Raw genomic sequence first — 27,664 nt, forward strand, 5'->3', positions numbered from 1 at the left:
ATTTGGCAAGCTGGAACATTTGGACATAAAGTGTAAGGAAGGGGTTTTTTTATCTCATGACTTAGTCGTACAATTAGGAAATGTCTCCTTTTGTTTAGTGTTCTAATTTACATAAATGTATGTAACAGTGAAATGTTACGGAAAATAGAAGCAGCTAAAAGCATTCACTATTAATGCATCAGAAAGAACAGTGTCATAGAAAAGTGTCCAAGTCAGAAAATTACATTAACAAATACATTTTAATAGTTGTATTGTGTTCAAGAAAAGATTCTCATTATTGTTTCACTTTCAGTAATGATTAGAGCCTGGCTTATACATTCCAGGACATAAATCAGTATATGGTATGCCTTAATTGGTTTGTTTACTTCCAGGATGTTAGCCATGGTTTATTTTTTTAAAACTTTAAAATTTTGAAGTTGGTTAGCAAATCCTAGCTGCTTCAACTATGACTTACATTTATCTTCAAACTGAGAAATACTACTATAGTGTTATTAGGAAATTGTTTCCTAGATATTAACAAAGGCAGAAGAAAACCAAATTAGAAATATATGATCAAATAAGACATAATTTGCTTGCAAACATTTGTTCAAACAGCTAAAACTAATTTTGGTTTTATATTATATGCACGTAGTTTATATTTCTGTAGCAGTGGTTCAGCAATATTTTATCATTTGTTACTAAAGGCTAGGAAACACATTTTGACTGGGAAAAATTTCTCGAAGAAATAGAAGAAAACCCCCCAAAAGAACTTAGAAAAAAATTAAGAGATTCAAAAGATTTTACTAATCCCCAAAATGGGATACAGATATAAAGGATAAATTCATTCCAGGCTTATGCAAATATTTCTTTTCTTGGTAGACACAAAATAGATCAGAAGTGGTTTTTATTTGGAAACAAGCACTATCTGTTTTCCAATGTTGCCTCCACTCATCATAGACACGAAAGCAGCTGTAAGAGAAAAAAAGTTGAAATCATTCAAAAGCTGAAATACTTTACATTGGTGTTTTAATTTTAAATACAAACACTTTCTGAATTGACTTAAATGTACAAAATAACGTTACTTTTCCTTCAATAATCAGCCCATGGCTTTAAAGACAGCCAGTTTAATCTAGTGATTAAAGCACCAGGCTAGAGGCCAGGAGACTGTGAGATCTTACCTTAGCCAGGAAAAGCTAGCTTTGGATAAGTTGCTCATTCTCAACCCAACTCACCTCACAGGTTGGCTGTTGGAATATCACTGCCTTGAGTTGTTATACAAATAATAAAGGCAGGCAATCTGTATTCAGGCTGACAAGTTTGTTTATGGTGATAGAGGCAACTTGCTTTCAAAGCAACAAAGCACTTGATTTAGCTAATATAGTGTATCACAGAAGTTCATTTCTATATACTGCATACTTCTAATACACTAATGTACAAGTAGCAGCACTAGCCTATATTCACTGGACCTGAACAAACTAAGGAGGCTTGGATCTGGTTAATAAATAAATGGAAACCTATTTGGAAAGTGTAGGCTAAACTGGATAGTTTAAACAAATCCTATACGTAGACAATGAGAAATCCATTGTCTACGTATGAGTTCCATTTTGTCCAGATAACATGGATTTGCTATAATTGGAAGTATGCCATTAGCTTGAATCTACAAATATGCATATATGTAGGACCACACAAATAGGCATTCCTCTCCTTTGCAACCTAATAATACTTCAGTATGATGAAATAATTTTCATCAAAACTTTGCCAGTACAAGTTTTAAATCTCTGTTTTCTTTCATGTGGCTGCATGAGCAATTTTATCTCAAATACTAGCCTCAGGCAGATCTCCACTTATCCAGGCTGAAGCAAAGCAATGGCAATTGTACCAGCTGATTCTGCATTCCCAACTCTTGTGCAATCGTTATAGCATGATAATGCAAGCACTTGATTGCTCAGAATTATTTAATAACTTCTAGCCTTTATGTGGATTTTTGATTTTGGAATACAGGCAGTCCTCTACTTATGAACAGATTGAAACTACTTGTAAATCCAAGTATAAAACATATAGAATTTTTATTTTACCCATCACATAAATTGAAGAACGCTGCAAACTAAACCACAAGATCAGTGAACAGGCAGGACAGGGTAGCGTCCAAAATGAGTAAATTTAGCCTTCCAATGTGTGATGGTGCTGCCTAGCGTATACATGTAGCATGCAGTAAACCAGTCCTTCCCCACCTTCTCCTTCTTTCCAGGACCTTCTGGCTTGGAGTTGCAGAAGCTTTGTTCGTATGGGTGAAAATCTGTAACTCAATTTTTTGTAAGCACTCTTTATACTCCCTCCTTCCATGAATATTTTTGGTTCTCCTCTTCTTGACATTCCTCCGGTATTACTCAATAGTAGACTAAATCCTCTCCTCCCCACATAGGGCTCTGCCTTTTGGAAGAACTACAAATGTGTCTTTTTTTTTTAATAACATTTTTCATTCTTCAATTAGCATTCTTTTTTCTTTGGAGATATCTTCCTATATATCTTCCTATATATTTTCTCAGTTTCTTTTCTCTCTCACATCTAAATAGTTCCTCTAGTTTCTTCTCCCCTTTTCTTTCAGGCTTTTCAAATAGCCCCAGAACTGTGATAACTGCAACAGTTCTCTCAGTTCCTTCAGGCCAAATTAAAGATAACTCTTTATCTTTAAAGGCCTCCAGAATTGTGGCCTTGAATTCAGTATTCTTATATCACACCTTTGACCTCTCATGGTATTTAAGATCCTCTGATCAGCTCCAATTCTTGTTTTTATCTCATAACATGAGGTAAAACCAGCAGCTGTTGCAATTGCCCCAAGGCTCTCAAGTGATGTATGGAGGCCAAGATTTCATCCTCCTTTCTGGATGTCCATAATAATACATTTTACATGATCTTTGAATGCAGACTTGATGGAATGCATTGAATCATTACGGGCAATCCTTGAATTGAGCTCAACATTTCTGTTAAGTCAAAAGTTATGACTTTTCTTGCCACAGTTGAATCACTGAAATTGTTAAGTTAATAATATGGTTGTTAAGTGAATCTGGCTTCCCCATTGACTTTGCTTGTCAGAAGGTCACAGGAGGTGATCACATGACTCTAGGAAACTGCAACCGTCATAAATATGAATCAGTGGCCAAGCACCCAGATTTGATCACATGACCACCGGAATGCTGCAATGATCATAAGTGTGAAAAACAGTCATGTCACTTTTCAATCCTGTTGTAACTTCGAACAGTCACTAAATGAACTGTTGTAAGTCGAGGACTACCTGTTGTTTGTCTATTGGCTTACTTCTTTATATATATTCTTTTGTATGTAAATTACCTTGATTGAGGAGAAAGGATATCAATATTTTAAAAGTATAAGTCTCACAAAAGAAAAGTTCACAATTTGGTAAAGGATGAACTGAAAACCTTTGTCTACTGTCTGTTGTGGCTCCGTTACCTGAGCCTGTGTCATCGGCAGGAGAGGACTCCGAGAGTGAAGGAGAGGAGTTGGCAAGGCCTCCCTCTCCAGGACCCTCCTCTCTGGCAATGCCTTCGGTGTCCGCTGAAGGGCAAGAGATAGGGCCGGGGCCAAGCACGTCCACGCAGCCACAGGTGGACGGTGATGAGGGTAATGAGTCTTGGCTGAATCCTCGGCAGCGTCGTAGAGATAAGCACGCGCAACAGAAGAAAAGGCGTGCCAGAGATTAGGCTGAGTCACTGGACCACACCCCACAGGATATAAAAGGGGGTGAGGTGGCCATTCAGACTCTGTGACGGACAAAACTAACTACTATCGAGTCACACTGCATCTTTGGAAACAACATTATCGGTCTTGGATTTATTTTACGAAATGGACAATTCTTGACTGTGTGTATTTTGTTTATTGAGTAAAAGTTCTTGGCAAGTAGCTACTGGGTTGCTGCCAAGCGTCTTATCGGAAGAATTGGTTGTCTGCTAGTTTATTTAACCCTCGGCTGTCTGTTTGTGTGCGTGTGTGGGATGGGGACAGAACACTGTCTAACAAAAATCCCTTAAGGGAGAATTGTCTTTTAACGAAGTAGACAATGGAAAATAGCAGTGGGTGTCTTAACAGGATGTAATTTGAATTCCATGTTGTTGTAACACAGGTCCTTTCTCTTTTCAAAACAAAAGAGTTTGTTTTAAACGTTTGATATATAAGGTCAGCAAATAAAATCCCTTACATTAATTAATTTTTAGTTTGATCCTCAATTCTACCTATATTTGTAAGAATTAGATTGCTCAGCCTTCTCCAACCTGGTGCATTCAACATTGGATTTCAGCTTCCATTCCCCAGCATGGCTGTTAAAAATACTGTTGTCATCACAGTTTATGCCAAAACAAATGATTGTAGCAGAAATTATGGATATAATTTTCCAGTTCACTTATATAAAGACTACTCACATATAATAAAACTTAATAACCTCCCTAGAAATTCTGTGATAAAGAGTTGGTTATTGATTGCTGGGTAGGTTGAATTTGCTGTGAAAAATAAAATTAAGCCAGATAATTACTTGTAAACTCATAATGTAAGAAGCATACAACAGCTGCTTCTTTAAATTTTCTAAAATGCTCCAAGACAATATTTTAAGAGCTATTAGTTTTGCAGAATTTAGATTCAGCAGATTTAACATTTAAACACATTCAGTTTAAATGTAAACACATTAATTAAGAAGTAAATTTAGCATTCCTTAACTGTGAACGGCAATGGCATTCAGATTCGGGTCAGACAATTTTGCTGTTTGAACCAGAAATAAACTAAGGGACCTTCCTGTATCTATATATTTTAATCAAGGACATACACTCGAAAGAAAGAAACCATCTCTTACCTCCAATGTTTTCTAAGCCTTCCACGACTGTCTCCTTGACCTGTTTTTTTTTTTTTTAAAAAAAAAGTAGCATTAAAGGTTATTTTTTCCCCTTTTGATTCAATCTAGTATTTTTTTTCTTTCATTAAAAACAGTTGAAAATTATCAAAACAAAACTTTTGTAATCTCAGGTCTTCGGATAGTTACGCCTAATCAGATGATTTCTAAAAAGCATCTCTATTCATTGTAGATAAGGTGAAATGGATTTGTTCATTCAGCTTCAGCAACACCAACAAATTAGAAAAGAAAATGTCAATGAAAGAAAATGATTGCTTGCAGCCATGAGCAATTTATCTATTGATTTTTATAATACCTTCAATTTTCCTTCTTTGATCCACTGACAAAGCTGCAGAGTACTAGCTGAGTATTTCTCCATGTAGTTCAAAACCAGGAATCTTTCTCTGTAAAGAATGAAATTGACATCTCACAGCAGTCAAATGTTAAATGTTAAAAACATTCTGAAATGCCTTTCTGATTCCATTTTATGCGCAAAGGGGAACAATTACCATTCTCATAGAAAACACTTAGGGCAATAATTACATTTCCAATCTAATTGTAACCATCGTTTACAGAAAAATATTTACAGTTACATACATAATAATTCAATAGGTTATAGTCCAAAATAAACTTGAGGGAGATTATTTCTTCAGCAGATCAAACAACTCCCAATTTTAAAATTCACCAAATTTGTCATGGATGGAAACAAGCAGTATGTTCTGTCTTACTTGCAGCAGAAAGAAATGGCAACAAAGCACAGCAAACATAATTTAAAGAGTCAGGAAATGATCCAATTGGTCTAGTACAGTGATGGCTAACCTTTTTGCCATCGCGTGCCAAAAGCTGGGGGAGTGTGGGGTGGTCGCGTGTGCGTGTGCCCACACCCATAATTCTATGCGCCCTGCCCCCCCACCATGCACGCGCGACCCTCCTATGCTCCCCTTGCTTTTGGCATGTGATGGCCTGGTGGCCCGGTAGGCCTGTTTTTTTGCCCTCCCCAGGCTCCAGAGGCTTTCTGGGAGCCTGGGGAGGGTGAAAACAGCCATCCCCACCCACCCAGAGGCCCTCTGGAAGCCGGAAACAGCCCATTTGCTGACTTCCGGTGGGCCCAGAAGGCCCAAAAATCAGCTGGCCAGCATGTGCATGAGTGCTGGAGCTGAGCTAGGGCAATGCTCATGTGCCCACCAATATGGCTCCGCGTGCCACCTGTGGCACGTGTGCCATAGGTTCGCCATCCCGGGTCTAGTATTTTAACAGTGTAAATGGTTCATCTGAAATTATATTTTAGCCTATTGGGACACTAGAACCTTTACATCTCTGCCATTTCAAAGCTGACACAATGTGAATTTAGTGCCCATCCTTTGCCTACTCCAAAAGACACATTTCCAAACAGAGGATAATTAACTTTCCAATGCAATAGAATAATTGAATAATCACTGTTCTAATCTCAATGGGAACAATGGAGTATTCTAATACAATTCATATAAAAAAACACCAGACTGGGAAAGAGTGGATCAGCATACTGCTGCATCATTTTTATTTTCGATCAGAAAGGTCGGCAGTTCAGCGGTTCGAATCCCTAGTACAAGTCTCCTACATGAGCAGGGGGTTGGATTAGATGACCTCCAAGGTCGCTTCCAACTCTGTCACTGTTACTGTTATTTTAAATTTCTGATCAAATATCTGTTAAATGCCCTCATCTTCTCAGGTAACACATGAAGCTTTGGAATGTGCAAATAAAGCACAAAATTGTTTCTCATTCTCTAGTCCAGGGGTCTGTAACCTTAAACACTCAAAGAGCCATTTGGACCCATTTCCCATAGAAAAGAAAACACCGGGAGCCACAAAACACTTCCGGTGCCTAATTATTTCTTGAGCGGCCACAAAATTAGCATAAGTAGTTGAATTAAACATTCTGTTTTCTTCTGAAACTTTTCTTTTCTTGGATTTATCCATGGTTGGCCTACTAGGAGGTTGAAAAGCTCAATAAATCGCATGCCGGCGGGTGTCGCACATTGGTTGTTGTGACACATATTTTGAGTGACAGGAAGCCATAGCAGAGGGGTGAAAGAGCCACATGCGGCTCCAGAGCTGCAGGTTGCTGACCCCTGCTCTAGTCAGTAAGACTCAAAGGCATGATGATTTAAGAGAGCTACTGGAAGCATGTCACATTTATCCACTGATAAAGTTTTATATTAGCTTATATTTGTTATTGTAGTTCCAACTCCAATTTCCCTCAGTATATATGGAAATCAGTCTTCCCATTTTCTTTTTCTATCAAAGAGCTTTCTCACTGATAGTCCTCTGACAAAAGTTTTCTGTAAAGCTGCAAGTTCAACTCCAGTAATTATTTGAGTTAACTTGTTTCATAGATGCTTCATCAATCTAGAAAGGCAATTTTTGGAACTTAAAAAAAAAAAGCATTCACATATTTTGGCAGATTTTATTCAGTGTTTCATTTGGAGGACTAAGCCAATGAGGAATACCTAGTAATGTTCCGTGATTTCCTTATTTCTTCTACATCTGGAGGTAAAGGAGGTGGGTACTGCATGTCCTTGTTATATTGGGAGATCTGACCACATAAAATAATATGGCTATTTGAATTCATCTGTTGGAAACAAGAAGACAATATGGTATTGCAGTTTGTATTTCTTAAGAGTATTTTTTACCAATATTACGGATGGGAAAGTTAGACATTCAGTCTATAACTAACTGAGATGGAATGGTTCACAACAATAGCATTCTTTCATATTTATGATTCTTAAGACCTTATACACCAAAATCCAGCTTCTCTGCATGTTATAGAAGATCCTGTAAAGTGTTCCAGGAATCGCCCATAGAAAACAAAGCTGTGATAAGATAAGATGTATATTGAATTTTTGTTTACATGTTCTGTATGTTTTGTTGTTACTTGTTTTGTTCTGTTTGTATTTTTAAATAAATAATTAAAAAAAAAAAGAAAAAAAAAGAAAACAAAGCTGTGAGAGTACATTCTTTTTTCACTTATTCTTGTATATAACAATTCAAACTGCATATTTGCCAACTCAATATATTCACTACTGTATTTTAAACTTATCTTTTTAAAAATTGGAAGGATTTAATTCAGCTGGACAAATGTAAAATGTCAAAAAAATATCCAAGCATGGAATTGTCATATCTGACCTTCAAAAATGTGAATGACCACTAGATAGCAGCAAAGAAACAAATCTTTTAACTGTTTGCGCCACCTAGATATCATTCAGATATATTAGTCCTGTTTATGGCTCTTAGAAGATGTATCCTTTAGATCAGGGGTTCCCAACCCACCCACCCACCCCGGTCCACGATCCAATACTGGGCTGCAACCTGTTGGGAACCCAAGCGGTGGGGAGCATGCGAAGCTGCATTTGCGCAAGCAGTGTGCGCACAGGCAAAACTATCCTCTTTCCCCTTGCCGCTTCCACCGCTGGTACACAGAGCCTAAAAGGCTTAGGACCGTTGCTTTAGGTAGAAAAGAATCTGTTTAACCATTTTTTGTTTGCACTAATAACAAAGCCCTTACTGCCCACAGTTCACTTCCAGGGACAGAGACAAGTTACACTGCATTCTGCAGATAAGAACTAGTAGAAAGTATGCTGGAACCACAGCTGCCGTTAGAAAATAGAGAAAAATGCATGGGATTCTCAAAAGCCTTGGAGCAAGGAGGCAAAAAAGGGTATGATGGAAGGAGTAAATGAGCTTTCTGCCATTTTCAGTCAAAGTATATGTAAGAACTAAAGTCATAATGTGACAAGTACATTTGCTAAAACCTCCTGAGTGATCTTCTACTCCCTGTCTGCAAGTTGGTGCATAAGGGTGATAAGTACTGTTCTGAGAATCGACAGCTAGACTTTCCCAAGAGGGACAGGCTTTGATTTACACTGGCCTTTACCTATAGTTCCTACCTTAGCAAAGTGCTGCTGGCCAAAGCACTTTGGCTCTCCTGGAAGCACAGTCTGAAAACTGTGCAATAGAATTGCCATAGAACATTAAACAGCAAGGGGCTGACTAAGAGAGCCGTTAAAAGAACAGTGTGTTTTTATTATATGTACTGAAACAGTGCAGAAGAACATCCCATTTGTCTGGCCTACATTCTGTTGCAGCAACCAGCAATATGTTTCATTTATTCATCTACAGGAAAAATAAGACTAAAGAAAAAAAGAGTCAAAATGCTATTCATCTCAGTTATTGTATACTGCATGGGCATCCATGATATGGGGAAAAGGGACAAGTGATGACCCCTTACATCATTATGGTTATTCTTGCATTGCATATCATAATGCAAATGTGTAATTACAGCATCTACACTATGTAATGATATAATCAGACGTGTCACTTTTATGTTATCATGGTTTGTTATGGATGTGATTACAGTAAAACCATAAATGCAGTATATGTGCAACAGCATATTTACTATGATTAACTTAAATACAGTTTATTAAATAAATCCAATTGTTCTGGTATCACTACCGTATTTCCCCGAAAATAAGACCCTGTCTTATATTTTTTTGAACCCTGAAATAAGCGCTTGGCCTTATTGCCATGTGCTCAAAAGCCCGATTGGGTTTATTATCAGGGGATGTCTTATTTTGGGGGAAACAGGGTAGATTGGCTTCATGCTACTTATTAGTCTGTGTGTAACGTGTCATGCAAACATAGTCATGTGTGTCACATTATCACTTTGACCAGACTTTTAAGTATGCCTCAGATACCAAATATGATGTGATAAAGATAAGACCACTTACACCACTTAATTTGGATGAGAATAGAAGTGAATTAAATAAAAGAAAGAAAAAAGGTTTCAGCCAAACAAAAGTCAAACAAAATGCAGGGAAGGAACGTATTGCAATTTGATGAAAAAGATCTTTGAATTCATTGGTTGGAAATCAGAGTGGACAAGAACCATAAAATTAAAAATACGTAGGTAATAAGCATCTTGTGTCAAGTTTCTTGACTAACAGAACTCCAGAAAAGTGATAGAACAATATAAAAGACACTGCTCAGTTTTTAGGAACCTATATTCCAACAAATATTAGATCCCGTACTACTTTACAATCTGGAAAAATAAATAGTGTTATCTCAGATTAACTGCTCATATTTATCTGCCAAATTTTAGGTAAACAATTATATTAGAAAGTGTCTTAAGAGTCCAAATCCATTTCAGCTTTCCTGAACTGAAAACTAATTCTATCTTACGCAAGTGTAGTTTTGTGAGAAGTTATATCCTGGGGTAGAAAAGCTGGCGATTTGATTATCTGAATGCTTTGCCAACCTAATTTTGGTTTATGCATCCATGATTTCTCACACTACTGCATCCTGGACCAGCACAAGGACTCATGGGGAGCTCAAAATGAGAAGAGAAAAGAAAAGCATATGTTCCTGCCCTTTCTCCAGTTTCCAGCTATCTGGGTCCCTGCAATATTTGGGGCCTAGATCCTGTGGATCATATTAAAGCCAAAACAAGTTTAATGTAGGGAGCAGGAGTGGGACTAAACGTGGTATTTTTTTTCTCTGCACCTTGCCCCCTTCCTGCACCCACATAAATGCCTGAACAGAGTCAAAAGTAGATGCAGCGCACTCACTTGTCTTATTACTGTATCACTGATGTCTCCACCAACATTGTCAAAGTAGATATCCACTCCATCCGGGCAAAATTTGTGCAGCTGCTGTGCCACATTCTCTTTCTTATAGTTGATTGCAGCATCAAAACCCATTTCAGAGACCAAAATTTTGCATTTTTCATCTGTGCCACAAATGCCGACTACTTTAGAACAGCCCTCCAGGAGACCTATCTTTGAAAGCAGAAAACCATTACAAAAAGTCAGTTTTTTGCAATCATTGATCTTGCAGCACAAGGGTGTGTGTGTGTGTGTGTGTGTTTTTTTAATGAATCTATATTTTCTGTCAGTTACAAAATAATCATTGTATGAATCTTTTCTCTCAAGGTGCCAGAAGAGGGAGAGAAGACAAAACTGGACAATAATCATGGAATGGTTAAAAGTATCTTTTAACTCATTGCCCTTCTTTGTCATAGTCTCAAATGAAAGCAGCAATTCTCACATCCATCAGCAACAAGAAGAGACTGTTGGCTCTTATAGAAGGTGTCTTCCTATTCCACATAGCATGTGAGGTGGAAGCAAGACTAAATGCTTAATTTGGGGATTAAAGTCAGTACTTTTAAAAAACTTTTAACTTAAAAAAGGATAAAATAAAGGCTCCTAAGGACCACAGGGGGTGTGACTAGTGATGTCATGAACTTATAGAAAGGATGAGGCCAAAATCTATAGACCTTTTTCTTTGGTTTGGAGAGTTCTGAAACGGTGTTTAAGACTTGCACCCATGCTCCCAAGTCTTCCCAAAACTGGGAATATTGGCTTGATTGGAACCAGAGATGATTTCAAGATAAAATGGGCACTTTTACCTCTGCAAAGCTTAGGATACACTTATATCTTTAAACGATGTCTCCAGGCTTTCCCCCAAATAAGTCAAACCCATTTCAGGGGCAGGAGGTACTAGATGCAGCATATATATCAGTGGTGAAATCTAAAATTTGTTACTACCGGTTCTGTGGGCGTGGCTTGGGGGTAATGTGACTGGGTGGGCGTGGCCATCTTTAAAAAACCTTTAAAACCATTTTTTCTACAACCTCTTCAGTGAAGAGGTTGTAAAAAAATGCTTTCAAAAGGCTCTGACGATCTCAGCTGAGTTGCCTGATTGTCAGAGGCTTTTTTTCTTTTAAATGCCTCTGCTGATTAGGCAACTCAACTTGGATCTTCAGCTTGGATCGTCAAACTCAGCTTGATGATCAGGCAACTCAGCTTGGATCGTCAGCTTGGATCGTCAGAGGCATTTATGCCTCTGACGATCCAAACTGAGTTGCCTGATCATCAGAAGTTTTTTTTCTTTTAAATGCCTCTGATGATTCAAGCTGAGTTGCCTGATTGACAGAGGCTTTTTTAAAGCCTCTGCTGATCAGGTAACTCAGGTTGGATCGGCAGAGGCATTTAAAAGAAAAAAAGTCTCTGATGATCGCGTGGGTCAGCTGGGCATGGGAGGGGGCAGGGATTTTTGCTACCGGTTCTCCGAACCATCCGCCTCCATCGCTACCGGATTGGGCGATCCAGTCCAAACCGGGAGCATTTCACCCCTGATATATATCCCATGATAAAGTCTGCCTATTTCTGAGGTATAGGAAAAAATATAGTGGCTTCCGTAGGGCCAAATAATATAAATTTTGAGATTCATAGGCAGAATAATCTCATCTCTAACAACAACCCTTAAGACTGAGTTTATACTGTCTTACCGGCCCAGCCAGAGAGCCACAAGCACCAGCAGCTCCACTGACAACCATGGTTTGATTGGAGCCTGGAGATACATGTCCTTTCTCTCTGATTCCCAGCAAAGACGTCAGCCCAGTCAAGCCAGCTGCACCCAGGAAATAGGAAAGATGTCCGTCTACAAGTTGTGGATCAATCTGAAGAAAAAAAGGGTTTCAAAGATGGAATTAATTAAGCATTATCATTCTAGACAAGATACATTCTGATTTTTTGGTTGGATTCTTTTGGAAAGGTTCAATCAAAAGATTAGTCGATATTTTTTGTCTTTTTTTTTTTTTTTAGTTTTGGGGTCCTATCTGAAGTCAGTTTAGTACAGTCAGTGGTTAAGACATCACGCTAGAAACCAAGAGACTATGAATGCTAATAACCCTGCCTTAGATATGAAGCTACCTTGGTAGTTGGACCAGTCATTCTCTCTTAGCTCTATGAAGCAGGCAGTGGCTAACCACTTCTGAAAATGTGGAAAGAAAACTGCAGAAATTGTTTAGCCAGTTGTCAGAACTCAAAAAAAAAAAAAAAAACACCTGACTCAAAGGCACACACAGAGCCAAAAATTATCTTTATAACAAGTACAACCTTGTTCCTTTGGTACTGAGCTAAAAAAATCACATTTCTGGTACCACATTGGATACTGTGCCATAGGCAACTGTACAAATGATAGAAAATGGCGGGGGTTGTTCTTTGACAGTGGTGTTCTCAATAAACTGCAGTAACATCATCACATAGATGTTGCTATTATATACTTGCTCCTGTGACAGTCATTACATGCCTCCTTTCTATTCCCTCCCCATGAATATCCATAGTCTTTAACCTCATATTGCTAGAGGTCAGGGCACATTTGTCTATACTGTTTTTCTCCAAAGGAAATGGAAAGAAGTGACAAAATATTACCTTATTCAGTTGCTTTCCATCTAAAATGGCTTTGGTCTGCCAGGGCCAGGTAAAGGATGTCACAAAGTCTCCTGGAGCAAAACACACATCTTTGCTTTCTTCCACACAACCAATTCCACCTCCATCAGTAACTTCAGACAATTTCCAAGCCTGGATGTAGTCAGACCCAGAATTTTCATTCATACGACAGCGCTAAAAGACAATTATTTGTAGCAAGAGAATCTTTTAAAACTCAATCCTTTTGTTCTCTCTTTCTCAAGAGATACACATGGCTAACACATGAAGCTACAAGGATTTTAATGCTAGTCAGAGTAAAAATATGGAAACTGCTAAATAATACAATAAACCCTTTAAAAGCCTAAGAAGGAAGAATAAAGGTCGCATTTTTTATTACTAAGAGATTGGTTAATGCTCCAAAGTATCTTTTTTTCCTTATTTTGGTTTATATGGTACATCTGAAGGGGAAAAAAAATCATAATTCAAATTATGCAACACACCTTTCTGATGTAATCCTGTAGAAAATAAATGTAATTAGTGAAGTTATTATACAAAGAACTCTAAGTTTACTTCACAGTAATTGAAGTAAATTCCAATGCTGATTTTTTTTTTTTATTACAACATAGCAATAGCAATAGCCCTTAGACCATGGGTCCTCAAACTACGGGCCACGGGCCGCATGCGACCCACTGAAGCAATTAATCCGGCCTGCGGGGCACTACAAGGTTGCCCCGCCCACATCACCCCACCCACCCTTCAGCAGAGCGCAGGACTTGCCTTCAGGAGACCTGCGGGCTGGAACCAAAAGGTAAGCTCAACCATTTTAGCCTGCAGAATGCTTGTGGAGGTGGTGGTGGGGGGTTTGAAAAGGCAAAAAAACATGCAAAATGGTCCGTTTTTCACCTTCCCCACCTCCACAAGATAGAGAGAGAGAGAGAGAAAGAAAGAGAGAGAGAGAAACAGAGGGAGAGAGAGATAGAAAGAGAGGGGGAGGGAGGGAGAGAAGGAAAGAGAGAGGGAAAGTGAAAGAAAGAGAGGGAGAGAGAAATAGAGAAAGAAAGAAAGAAAGAGAGAGAGAGAAAGAGAATGAAAGAGAGAAAGAGGGGGAAAGAGAGAGAAAGAGAGAGAGGGAGAGAGAAGGAGAGAGAGAGAAAGAGAGACAAAGAAAGAAACTGACTCCAGAGGATGGTAGAGGACAGTAAGACCTGGAGGAACATTGTCCATGGGGTTGTGATGGGTCGGACACGACTTCGCAACTAACAACAACTAAGCGGTTTACAGAGTCAGCATATTGCCCCCAACAATCTGGGTCCTCATTTTACCGACCTTGGAAGGACGGCAGACTGAGTCAACCTTGAGCCTGGTGAGATCTGAACTGCCAAATTGTAGGCAGCCAGCAGTAGTAGCCTGCAGTACTACATTCTAACCACTGCGCCATCGTGGCTCATGTCTGTACACTTTTTTAGAACAAAATTAATGTATGGCATAGGGTTACATATATTCAGAGATCATTTTATGATCCTTTCTCCCAGTTATATCGGCTTCATTTGTAGACGCTGCAATACTTTCCATATTGAGATTAGCAATCTGCTTGGAAGGAGGAAACCAAAAGCTCAGGTACTTGCCAAATACGTTGTGCAGTATGTGTGTTACGTGTGCTATAATTGTGGTCATGGACATTTATGCAAAGCAAAATATTCCCCTCCACTAAAGTCATAAATCACTATTTACAGTGACTCATGATTATATGAAGAATCAACTGGCCAAATATTCTTCAAATATTCAGATATTTTTTATTAAACCCACTTACCATGTAAGGATCCACAGACAAATAAAGTGTACGGACTTTAACTTGACCTTCATCAATTTTGTCTGAGAGGGTGGCTTCTTCCATACGGAAGTTTTCTGCAACTGGCACTCCATTGATGCCTAGAATGAGTCAGATCACAGGTTTAACAGCTTGGTTTCTCCTTCCTCTTGAGATTATGGGAGTTAAATTAGCATTTCTGAACAATCACATCTGACTTTAGAGGACTCATGTTCCTTACAAAAGCATGTGTTTCTTCATTGATGCTATATATCTTGGGTCAGCCACCATTCTGATATTTACAAATTCTATTTGTATTTCTCCTCCCTAGCCTTTCTTCCTTTTGGCCACACTGATTTTCAACATGACGTATGCATCTAAAAATCCTCATTCCTAACAAAGTAGTTTGTGATGCACAGCAATTTTAATGTAAAGAAAACTGGAAAGATATACCACCAGTTTTAGTGCAAGAATGGCCAGCTGCTTTATAAATCTCGTGAAATATAAATTAACAAGAGGCCAGAAGGAAATGCACAAATACAATAACCTTCAAAGTTAAGAATACATTAATCACAATAAATATTGCTTATAGTACTGTTAGAAATCATGAATACATAGAACATACAAAATTGTTTACTGCACTCTCCACATTTCATACTTCAAAAACAGCAGTAATCTTATTTAGATTATTTGTTAATACATTTTTGCTCTTGCACAAACTGAAAAATTCTCACCAACGCATCTGTAATTAGAAAATGTCTGCTAAGAAAGTCTTGTTGAAGACTTGCATAACAAGCTTTGGATGTGCACATCAGAAATTGCCCTCTTGGATTTCTTTTCTCTTCCCGTTTACAATGTTCTACATAGACACAAAACTCAAATATGTTCTCCAACAAGTAGAAACATACCAGGGCGTGAATGCAATACCACTCTTTGAATGATCATCAGCCCTCCAGCAAATATCTGGCACAGTTGAAAATCAGATTCCCTGAAAAAAAAAAGGGGGGGGCAATGTTTAACACTACCTAGAGGGCAATTGCCAGTAAGCAGTTTAAAAATCTAACAAATGATTAAACACAAAGATATGGTTTTGGTTTTACAATAGACCTGTATAACTAAGAGCCCTGTGTATTTTCTGAAGGCTTTTGCCACATATTTATTCCCCTTGTTCTCCTCACATTCTATTTTGGGGAGAGCTGTTTCCAGCAAATGTGTTCCTTGGCTTATGAAAAGCTATGTATCTTTATTTAGGGTAATAATAATGAAATTAGAGGAATGTATGTATGAGGAGGGCAGATTGAGTTATTAGTTATGTACCACCCATCCATAAAAATACAAACAATAAAGCAAGCCTTGGAGCATTTGTCAGGAAATAGTGCAGAAGAGTGTTTCTTCACAGTCTTTAGAACGTGCTTTGTTGAAAGGAAACAAGTTCACAGATACAGAAGGTAGAGAACAGATTGGCAAAGCACAGAATGTAGAAGGAAGAAATAGCTAGAAGTGCTAAAATGGCTCACTAAGAACTAGACAAGCAAAAGTTCATGCTAAAAATACAGTCTATATTAGTTTTTTGCCAAATTGTCCCAGAGATTGTTTTTGCAATGGAAGCCCTAAGGAAAACTAAGAAGAAATAGACAAAGGCTACCATAAAATATGGCTACACATATGTAATCTTCTAGGTCGACAAGCCCATCCTAAACTGCCTCAGTTTTTGAAAGCATTTTAACCTGGATAACTCTGTATGGAAATAAATTTAACTGACATTGTCAAAGTTGCATATCAGACTTCCATAAGCTGATCCTTCCATCTTGCAAAACACAGCAAGGTGAATTTCAGCAAACAGAAATGAAAAGTCCTACATATGGGTAGGAAAAATCAAAGGTACAGGATGCAGGGAACATATTGGATAACAGCATGCATGCAATTTCTAATGGTGTTTTCTTTTTAATAAATAAGACAGTCAAATATGCAGTAAGTTCTATCATATTGAGAACTTTGTGATAATACTAGGTAACAATCTGAGTTTTTGATTGTTGGGAGTTTTTGTTGATTGAGAGCAAGCAGCTTCAGCAAATAACATTCTGTTCAATTTTCTATCCTACTAATCAACAGCGGAGTTCTGAGTTCCTTTACACAATTTATTTTCAACATTCCTTTGTTGATCAAGAAAAGGTTTTAACGACAAAATTTATATCACTCAACATAAACCTAAAATCTGATGCATTTTATATTAAAAGCCAATGGTGGATACTATCATAAATATGCATATGATCGCAATTTCCCAATCATTTTGTTGTAGAGATCAGGTAAAGGCTGATTAGTGTCTTCAGAAAACATGCCACACAATATCAAACTCACAAAAAACATCCATACTTTTTAAAAAATTTTGAATTGAATGCATTCCTATTTGGAGCAGTTATTTCTAGAATGGCTAGCATTTTGAATGGACTATGTACTTTTTTTTTTAGGAGAAAAGGATATCAAAATGTTAAATCTGCTTTGGTTTGTTTATAGTAGAAAATTGGGACCTTTTTATGCCTTTTAAATAGGCTTTTGTCTGTAGCTAAAAGTTGAGATGCGGAAAGTCTAGTTTTTATATTTAGTGTTAATATTTTAGAACTCTGTTTGGACTTTTTGCTGACAATTGGATAAAGAGAATATTTGATTTGTTTATTACTAAGAGATGGATTATGGAGTGAAATGGGGTGAAGAGATTATGAATTTGTCCCAAAGGTGTTTTTTTTCAAAAGGCAACTGGACTTTCTTGTTTCTCTTTGTCCATTTGTGTCAAAATTGAACAACCCTCTCTCAACAGAGGGGGAGGGATAGACATAATCTACCTCCACAACCATTTGCACTACTCAGGTGACAGAGGACACAAATAAATCTCCAAGTGACTCTAAAAGAATGCCAATGACCAGCTGTCTGCAAGGAATATAAATTCTTCCATTCCCCACCATCTGGTTGGAGCTGAAGAAGCTTCTTAGATGAAAAGCAAAATGTGTTCAAAGAAAAACAAGAAAGTCCAGTTGCCTGTTGAAAAAAGAACTTTTAGGACAACCACAACCTGGATGACTGAGAATCTCCATAGACAGATTGTGAAATTGTTGATACTTGTGATGATTACTTTCTTAAAGGGGGATTTTATTTGCTTTTTAGTGTTTCGTTTTTCTATCTTCTACTATCTTTTATTATTGTTTTTTAAAATCTTAATTAAAAACAAAAACATCCACGTTTGCGGATGTGATTGTCTCTATATTCTGAATCAATATGAAAAACTACATCATCAAACATTTTTCTATACAGACTTAAGACAACACAGTTACATATAGTTTACAGATCACAACTCTTTAATATTGAAAGCAAGCAAGTAAGCAAGCAAGCAAAAAATGCCCCCAAGTTTAGAAAATCCCAGAAAAACAAATGGTCTTTATTTTCTGGTGAAAACTTTCCACTTAAATTCTGGAGAGTTGGAGGATAGTGCTGGGATGCGATGGGTGGGTTACTGAATCCTGGGAAAGGACAGGTGCTATTCAGAAACTTTATACATAGCATTACAATACATGAGACACATCTTATCTCAAACATTATAAAGTTTCCTCTTTTTAAAAAGTGCAATAGGTAACTCCCTACATATTCTTACAAATGTTAGTTTTATGCAGGCTTTGTCCTTCTTATTGGGCTGCAAGTTCCTGAAAGATGGATACTTTAAGTAGTCTTCACAAGACAGTTCTTTGCCTTGTTTCACTTTAAGTCTAGTAGTTTCTCTTCTTTTGAGAACTTCCTGATAGGAGAAAACATGGACATTTTTCTCGTCATTATACAGCAAGTAATTGGCACAGTGGGCAATGTAATTCATACTGTTCACACCTATTAGACAGTTATGGGATTTTGGGGTGAATGGGAATTGTCATTATCCAATTCACATTAGCGCAAAGTAAATTTTATTTAACTGCATAATCCATTAGCAATCAATGCCCTGTGAAAGATAAAGGTTCACTGAACTATTAAGAAGTCTGTGCTCTGAAGCAGATTCAAAGAGTTTCTCTCATCTCACTTTTTCATCTGGACTAAACCCAGATTTACTCACCTGAGATCTGAGTCTCCAACCACCTATGATTCTGGATCAGAGAAGAAGTCACAAGAGCAAAAAAACAAAAGCTCAAAGGGCCTCTGTTTGCCCGAGCCTCCTCTTAAAAGGGCAATGAAAGACTACTCAAAGCCACTTAAAAGGGCAACGGAAAAGGGGCATTTTAGCTTAGTTTTACAGTTAGTAGTTCCTTTAGTGACTGTTCAAAGTTACAACTGCATTGAAAAAAGTGAGTTATGACTGTTTTTCACACTTATGACTATTGCAGCATCTCCATAGTAATGTGATCAAACTTCGGATGCTTGGCAACTGACTCATATTTATGACGGTTGCAATGTCCCGGGGTCATGTGATCACCTTTTGCAATCTTCTAACAGACAAGGTCAATATGGAATCCAAATTCACTTAATAATTGTGTTACTAACATAACAACTGCAGTGATTCACTTAACAATTGTGGCACGAAAGGTTGTAAAAGGGGGCAAAATTCACTTCATATGTCTCGCTTAGCAACATAAATTTTGGGTTCCATTGTGGTCGTAAGTCAAGGACTACCTGTATGCATATTTATTAGAAAGAAACGGTCCTGGATATATAAGTCCAGAACTTCAGTCTTCTGCTGTAGTTCAGGATTACTTTTTTATTATTGAAGCTTTTTAAATATGAAATCTTATCACATGTGATTCATTAAGTCCCATTAAATTAGATCAGATCTAGATTCCCCTGCTGGATGGGAAACTCTGGAAGCTGAAAGCCATGCATCTTTAAGTTGCCAAGAATGAAAAACACTGATTTACTGGGATTCAGCATCCAAAAAAAACTAGCCACTGCTGTGTGGAAAAGAAAAAGAAAATAGGAGCACATCCAACTATGTGCTCTTTAACCTGAAATTCTTGCTGATTTTAAAAAGTTCTGTGGAGTAGAAAAGTATAATGATAGATTATTTTCCATCAGGTTAAACGGTGAATTTGGTCAATTTCTTTATTATTCAGGCATGCCATGTAAGTTGTGCTGCCCAGAAGGAAAAAAAAACCAGTATTCACTTTACAGAAATGCTATAATTATTAGGCAGACTCAAAAATAAAATAATAATAAAATAAAATGCAAGCTTTCAAAATCTGTCATTTGGTGCCACAAAATCAACCTTTTTAAATGAGTCAGTATGCTTATTTGAGAATAGGTATGACTGTGTGTATTTAAGCTGTTTTGCATGTTAATGTTGACCTGAAAAACAGGATATAAATGAAAACTATTCCAAGCAAATATACTAGTTCTAAACAAATATTCACTTTCTTCACTGGTTAACTCTTCAGTCAGATTTAATGTAATCTATAAAACAGCCAATCACATTTTATTCTATGTGTTTTAGGCCAACCAAATCCATGCAATTAATTTACAGGTGAATGTCACATGAACTCAGGAACAGAAAAAAGCACAATTCAGTTAATCACTGTAAGTGGGCAGTGTGAACAAGGCCATGTAATGGATAGTAGGGTTGACTTTGAGGAAGAAAAGAAAAGCTGCATCCAAGAAACTGATTTGATAACAGAGATTTGAGTCTGAGCCAGAAATGTAATTTGAGAAGAGTGTCTCAAACCTGACCCCTTTCTAGTTCTCATAAAAGTAAAGGGATGGGAGAAAGCATCTTTAGATTTTCAAATTTCTTTTATTGTAATCTTACAATAAAACTGATATTAGCATTCATAACTTTGGTTTCCTAGTCTGGTTTACTTTGAAGGTCTGACAAGCAGCAATATGGCGTATTGTAGATAAGAGTGCTGCTGACTTACTTTTGCCCATATCCAGCTAAGTTAAGTCTGATTGCAAAGACATAATTTGAGCAGTTTTCTTGAAAACAGTGTTGCTTGCCATTGCCTTCTTCAGGGATTTTTGGATCTGTTTTCAGCAGCTTGGCTTTCCTTGTGGTCTCCCATAAAATATTAATTAAGTCCAACTGGTCTTAGTTTACAGGTATTTTAATTTTCATTCCAAATTATCACAAAAACATGTAGATTCTTTTTTAATTATCATACTCTGGATGTATTATGTGAAGACCTGGAGAATTTCATAACGCTGAAAAAGAGAACAGGATAACCAACCTCAAGGCAGACTGACTCAATTACAACACTGCTGGAAACCCTGAAGGGCCAGGTTGGGGAATAATGCTCCTGGAGAAAATCTATCTACATATTGAGTAAGAATCAACACTGACTTGATGGCACCTAGTCAATCAATCAATCAATCAATCTTTTCTTTTTAGATATGAGTAGATATAATTTAGGATAATTTTCCCCTATTATAGATGTTATAGGAGAACAGCTGTGTTAGTCTAGTAGCCTTAAATCAGAAGGAGTCTGGTAATACAATTTCCAACACATTAAAGTATAAAATGTTGTGAGCATAGGTTACATTTTTTAATACAGTGTATTGGTTGGAAAGGTGCTACCAAATTCATCCAGATTCCTGCCCCTCATAAAAATGGTAAACTCCTACAGCCAAAGATTACTGTAGGTCCCAGAAACTATTCCTTATTATTAAACTGTTCTCATTTATTTAGAAATTGGAGAGAGGAGACTGCAAGGGGAATGAATGGTATTACTGTTCATCAGAGACAACCATGATCTAACAAATGCAGAAGTCTTGCAAATCATAGCAACAGTATAGACAGCATAGCAACAACAGCTGCAGCAATGAAAGAAAGAAAAAACCTAATATGGGTTGTGAGAAGAACAAACGTAAGGAATGAAAAGCCAACAGCTAAAGAGCTCTGCAAGAGTCCATGTCACCAACATGATTGATAGTAAGTAACCAAATCTTCTCTTGTCTCTCCTATTACTTAAATAAACATCAACATTTCAGCGTGTATATGTGTCTGCTTATTAATCTATGTGTGTGGTATTTTCCTGATGGCCAAGTAGTAATTATTTTCACAAAATTCTTCATGTAGATGCTGATGCATCTACATGCATTTTAAGAAATTAGGATTTTCAGAGTTTGGTCAAGCTAGGTTTTTATTAGCATTTGTTACACTTTCAAACTTCTGATCAAAACACGTAGTAAATCACTCATTTTCTCCTGTCTTGTCCAGTGAAGCCTACTCGGATATCAGTATTGCTTGTGACTTAAGAGCTTGACAGAGCTGCTCTTCACATGCTGTTCATGATAGAGGCCAAGAGGCATTACGCTGGAGATTGGTTGGGACAGCAGGATTCCCATTATAGAAGGCTTACCCGAAAACAATGTTGACTAGGGTCAACATTTTTAAAATGTATGCATGCATTTTAAACCTTGCCTGCTGAAATTGTATTAATCTGACATACACTGTTCCACCATCAATGGAATGGAAGTTATCACAGCTGAATACTACTGATCTATTTATCCTGCCAAACACAAAAACAATTCCTAGGAATTTGTATCTTGAAAACATGAAATGTCATAAAAAGCCTAACATCAAACTAAGACAAACATTGACACAATATATTAGGCACAATTCATTCCCTTCTAGAACAGCTAAAGCTTTCAGAAGACCAACTATGAAAAATACAACACAAACACAATAAGTGGTTCTTTAAGGCAATGAGTCTTCATATTAATTTAGGAATAAAATCTGGTGAGGATAGCTTCTAATTCAACATGGATAGAATTGCACTGCATACTCATGAATTCTGTTCAGAGTACACAATTACTGTATTGTGCTGAACATAAAGGCAATAATTCCACTTGTAGTCTTTTGCTATGCAGTTTTGGCCGCAGGCAAGCTAATTTGATATTTGTGATCATTTATCTTCGTTGTCTGACACAAAGACCAAGTAATATAGAGCACCGTTTCTCAACCCTGGCAACTTTAAGATGTGTGGACTTCAACTCCCAGGATTCCCAAGCCAGTTCACATATCTTAAAGTTGCCACAGTTGACAAACACTGATCTAGTGCCAGATTACCATGTTGGGAAAAAAAAAATTACAATATATTTTTATAAGCTTCTGTTCTTCCAAGCTAGTGTGCTATCCAGCTATTGCTTACTCTAGTTTCTTTTTTTATTGACTTTTTCCATGTGTAAAATATACCAGAACAATGCATTTTATCATAGTAAAGCACCTAGTAATTTCTGCAGCTGCCTTCGCAGAAGAGTATACAATATTCCTATTTTCGATTAGAAAGGAACTCTATACTCCAATGAAGTCTCTGAGGGCTGGGAAAAAGTTTTGCTCTTGCTATGTAAATGGAACAGCTGTCACCTGTTATATCCACTGAGACTAACCCAGTCCAGAAAATGGCACTAAAAAAGCCAACTATGCCAACATTTAAACTCTGTTGGGAAACAGTTAATGGACACAGCTCAATTACATGTTCGAGCATTCTCCTACACACAAAATTATAGCACGCTGTACAAAGTGATAGCATAAACTCATGTCATGCTATTATTGTATCCTAATCCTTTGTGCTCAGTACTATAGACAGCAATTGCCCTATTCCTGACCCTTCCTATGGATAAGGAGTCATATACTCCTCTGCTATTCACATCCATTACTTTGTAGAGAGAGATTGGTTCACACAAGGCAGCAGGCAAATAGATGCCCAAGCAGGAAGACAATATTCTAGATATGCTCAGGGAGGAGAAAACTCAACTGTTAAGGTGGTAGAGAAACTGCCCAGGATACACATGTTAACCACAACTATGTCTGTCGTATTAGCTATGACAAAATGATTGGTTGGACGTGAATATTTAATGAACCTAATCAATTGTTATTAAATAAATCAGTTATACAAACTATACGATATGATGTGTGAACCCATTGTTAATTCTAGAAGCAATGTTTCAGTTAAGTAAGGGTTGTTGTATGAACACAGCCAGAGGAAAGGATAAAAGTACATGTCAGGTTATCCATAGTCATTCTGGCTCCCTCATTTTGAAAACTGGGAGGAAAGATACAGAATAGCAGGCAGAATTACTTGGCTATATTCACACAACACACTTATGATCAACTCATCCAAATGTTCTTGGTTCACACAACAAACCAACCGTAAATTAACCTTATATGGCTGATCTGCATAGCACATTAGGCTAATATATATGCACTTTATCTACAGTCTCTCTGTCTCTTTGCCTGCAAGGATACAGGATCCTGCCAGGAACACCCAGCACAAAAACAAATTAAAGCATAGGAAATCTCATTTACAGAAGTGACATCAAGTGGGGTCTAATATTAGACTCCGCTTGATGTCACTTCTGTAAATGAGATTTCCCCAACCTGGCACCTTCCAGATGTTGGGTCTAGAACTCCCCTAAATTTCTGGCTCTGATACCTCCAACACTCCTAGAGAGCTGTCAGGGTGAGGAAGAGCGCATTAGGCAACAGACAGTAAATGACTCAGCCGGATTTGAATTGCAGAAAGGCAGCAATCTTTTAAAATTAATTATCTTGATCAAAACTGAAAGGAAGGAGGGCAGCGCTTGTAGGACTGTCTGTCTCAGGTGCCAAGGAACTCGGCTCGACTGGGGCGCTTGCCAGCCTCAAGTTATAACAGGACCGGCGCAAAGCTGGACTCGTTGTTCAGGACTAAAATGCGCTTCAGGTATGCCGAACTCGGCTCAAGGAATCCCAAGAGCTATCAATACCAAAACGTCCTTCCTTTTCCCGATAATCACCACCCACCAGCTTAATAAGTCCTGCACCTTCTCACGCGACCGGTCGACACAGACAGAGGAACCGGGCACCGCGAGGAGGTGGCACCGACTTGCAAAAAGCTGGTTTCGGAATCTACCACTTCTAGGAAGTGACGCCTTCCCAGAATCCTACCGCAAGAGGCGAAGTTGGCGCTGGCTCGGTTTGGCTGGTTGACGACGACGGCGGCGGCGGCGGCGGCGTCTTTGCCACCCGTCTGGACTGCTGAGGTGAGCTCGTCCTTCCGCGCTTGGATTTGGGTTGTGCGGCCGCTCTTCGGTGCCGTGGACTCCTGCAGCAGGTAGCTTGCTCCGGACTTCTCCTTTTGCTCCTTTCTGCTGGCTCCTGCTCCCCCTCCAAGCGGAGCAAGTTGCAGGAGAAAGTTTACGAGGAAAAGAGAGAGAGAGAGAGAGAGAGGGTTGGTTTGCGTTTGACTATGCAAATATAGAGCAGGCGCCGAGTGAGTGACAGCAGAGCGGCTCGGAGTTGTTTTGCAAAAGCGAGCGGCCGAATGAACCCTCGGCGTGGGGAGGGTATGTGTGTGCAAAGTTAGGAAAGCGCTTGTCACGAGTTGGCGGTTGTTGTCCTTTTTTTACTAGCTCAGGTTTCGGGCCGCTCCTCTTTGGAGCTCCCCAAAGCCGCTGCTGCGCCCTAGAAAAGAGGCCGCGCAAATAATTTTGCCTCGGATTCCACGCTGCCGCGAATCAAAACAAACACTGGAGCCACACGGGTGGCGATGAGTTGTTGTGATCTTCCGCATGGAAGGGGATCTTTGGGCCTTTATTCGCTGAACAAAGCTTTCCTGCGAGTGACCTCCGTGCTGCTGCTGTTAATAGAAGTGTGTGTGGGAGGGGGGGGAAAGAGGGGGAAGTTAAGTAGCGAAGCGGCCCTTCCAGATATGGGACGAGGTTGCAAGCGCCAACCAGAAACAGCCCTTCCTGCTTTGCAGCGCAGTACGAAAATGTCCTTTTTCTCCCCCCTCGTGGGCGAGGATCAGGCGTCATCCTTGGAATACGAGCAGGTTTTCCCCGGGTCTCGCTGCGGAGGGAGAGCGAGAAGCCCTCTGGGGCTCAGGCTTGCAACATACCGGTAGTCTTGGAGAAATGTTTGAGACTGTCCTGCTTCGTGTTTTATTCGTACTAGAGAGGAGGGGATTCTTTGGCAGGGAGCTCTCCCAACACCCACTGACATGTGGCAGTGCCTTACATAATACTGGCAAGCCTTCTGGTAAGCCTGATGATGAAGGCTTATTTTGGAGAGATTGCAGCCTTGCAGGGTGTACGGAGCAGAGCGCTTATACTGAAATGTTGCAGGGAGTCCTGTCCTTGCCCTTCCTTCTTTGTTAAAATCCGTAACTGGCCTAAAGAAAACCTGCCATTTGAAATGCAAAATAAAACAAAATGTGGTAAAGATGGGCATTTCCCCACTTGCACTTTATATAGCATGGATATGTTTTGGAAGCCTTTTTTCTTTGGGCAACTCAGCATGCCGTTCTCTTAATCTCAATCCCAAACTTTACCTAAAGGAGTTTAAAAGTCACTCTTAGCTTTTAAAGTGGTGCTTTCACTTTTAAAGAGTCAACAAGTAGCCTGGGTTGCGGCATGAGTATAATCTCACATGCTTCACTCACCATTTTGTCAGGGGCATAGGTGACATCTAAGGTGGCCATTTAAATAAGTATGGATATTTGACATTCGCTAAGAGGGGAGGGCAACAAAGCTGGGCAACCCTCCCATCTGTGTCCTAAATGTATCCTGTGCACTGTCAGTATGGACAGCACCATTTGCTGGCATCATATCTGTGATAAGGACAGATTTATTATGTGAAACATATTACAAGCAAAACCCACACTGTACATACTTGATGCTTTAATTAGTTCCATGTGGCAGCTGCCTCGCTGTGCCAAGCTTTTAATATAAGGAACTGCTCAATATGCAGAGAAGCCTGCTTTTATCATGCTACTACTGAACCACAGGACAGAATATTGGTAATAGTAGATAATATTCTTGGCTTCTGTTTAGTCCAGCATATTTCACTAGGCAAGGCAAGGGTTGTATTTGCACAAACTGCTAGTCCATAATTAACTGAAAAATCTTTTTCTTTCCTAACATTATTCCCTGCCATTATGCCATGGCAGGGTTCGCATGTCGGCAAAACCGTCTCCATTTGGCTCGATCCAGGGCGTCTTCTTTAATTAACTGAACAATGTGTTAACCATATTGACTGGGTTTATACGACACACTGAGCGACCAATTAGCCAGCTGCATTTTAACATAGTACTTCTATTAGCCAATTAACATTGGCCTGTGCAATGGATCTATTAAATTATTGAAATCTTCTAACCCTGCAACTTTGAAACTTTGCAACCCCCCGAAATCATAAATGAATTTTCTGTAACCCAAATGAATAAAAAAAATTCCCATTGGGTTTAAGTTCAGACAAGAAAAAAGAATAACACTTCTAAGAATTAAATATTAATCTATATCACAAGACTTCTCAGGCTTTGCAGTGTCATTAAGTGGCCACTGGGGCTTATGCAGGCAAAGTAAGGAGCAAAGACGAACCAGTTTGAAATAATGCCCCATTCTGCCTGGGGAAAGCTGATCTTTTTTTAAAAAAGTAAGAGATACACACACGCACAACCCAGTTGCTAATGACCGCATTGGGAGATCTCAACCCACAGTTTGAGAGCTTCTGTTCTAGCCCAATTTTCTGCTTCTTTAATAGAAAGAAATAAGCAAAGGTTTTAAGGACTAGGGGTTAAAAGCAGTCTCCCATCATTCTCAGCCAGCATGGCATATGCATAATTCATTTTAATGGTTCCTTCTAGCCACCTTATGCAAGATCATGAGTTTGCCTAAACATAAGCCTTTTTAAAAATAAAATACAGGCAGTCCTCTACTTACAACAGTTCCTTTAATGATATATAAAGTTACAATGGCATTGAAAAAAGTGACTTATGACCATTTTTCACACTTACAATCGTT

At 38.6% G+C, this 27,664-nt stretch overlaps 1 protein-coding gene across 6 annotated transcripts; it reads right to left on the reverse strand.

The window, feature by feature from the left end:
* Nucleotides 1-220: 220 nt before the first annotated feature.
* PTGR2 (prostaglandin reductase 2) lies at nucleotides 221-25,786 on the reverse strand. Of its 6 annotated transcripts, XM_087882326.1 has the most exons (11): nucleotides 19,014-19,058; nucleotides 18,567-18,707; nucleotides 15,832-15,911; nucleotides 14,927-15,045; nucleotides 13,120-13,311; nucleotides 12,195-12,365; nucleotides 10,474-10,683; nucleotides 7,360-7,481; nucleotides 5,190-5,277; nucleotides 4,838-4,877; nucleotides 221-948 (listed from the first exon to the last, which is right to left on the reverse strand). In XM_087882326.1, exons 3-11 carry the CDS (start codon nucleotides 15,866-15,868, stop codon nucleotides 884-886), a joined length of 1,044 nt encoding a protein of 347 aa, XP_087738452.1. In that variant the 5' UTR covers nucleotides 15,869-15,911; nucleotides 18,567-18,707; nucleotides 19,014-19,058; the 3' UTR covers nucleotides 221-883. The 6 variants fall into 6 exon arrangements, with proteins under 6 accessions (XP_087738452.1, XP_034273629.2, XP_087738458.1 ...); XM_034417738.3 differs by lacking the exons at nucleotides 18,567-18,707; nucleotides 19,014-19,058 and adding an exon at nucleotides 24,813-25,786; XM_087882332.1 differs by lacking the exons at nucleotides 18,567-18,707; nucleotides 19,014-19,058 and adding an exon at nucleotides 24,813-25,519 and having other exon boundaries at nucleotides 13,120-13,269.
* Nucleotides 25,787-27,664: the final 1,878 nt, after the last annotated feature.

The sequence above is a fragment of the Pantherophis guttatus genome, chromosome 1 (assembly GCF_059756535.1).
Source record: "Pantherophis guttatus breed Tessera chromosome 1, ASM5975653v1, whole genome shotgun sequence".
Lineage (NCBI taxonomy): Eukaryota > Metazoa > Chordata > Lepidosauria > Squamata > Colubridae > Pantherophis > Pantherophis guttatus.

What these genes read in the sequence shown, in the direction of transcription:
- PTGR2 (XM_034417738.3), bottom strand. Translation starts at nt 15,868, where the DNA reads ATGATCATTCAAAGAGTGGTATTGCATTCACGCCCTG. An exon ending in GGTATTGCATTCACGCCCTG is followed by an intron (nt 15,046 to 15,831) that starts GTATGTTTCTAC and finishes GACTCATTCTAG; the next exon opens with GCATCAATGGAGTGCCAGTT. An exon ending in GTGGCTCTCTGGCTGGGCCG is followed by an intron (nt 10,684 to 12,194) that starts GTAAGACAGTAT and finishes CTGCTTTCAAAG; the next exon opens with ATAGGTCTCCTGGAGGGCTG.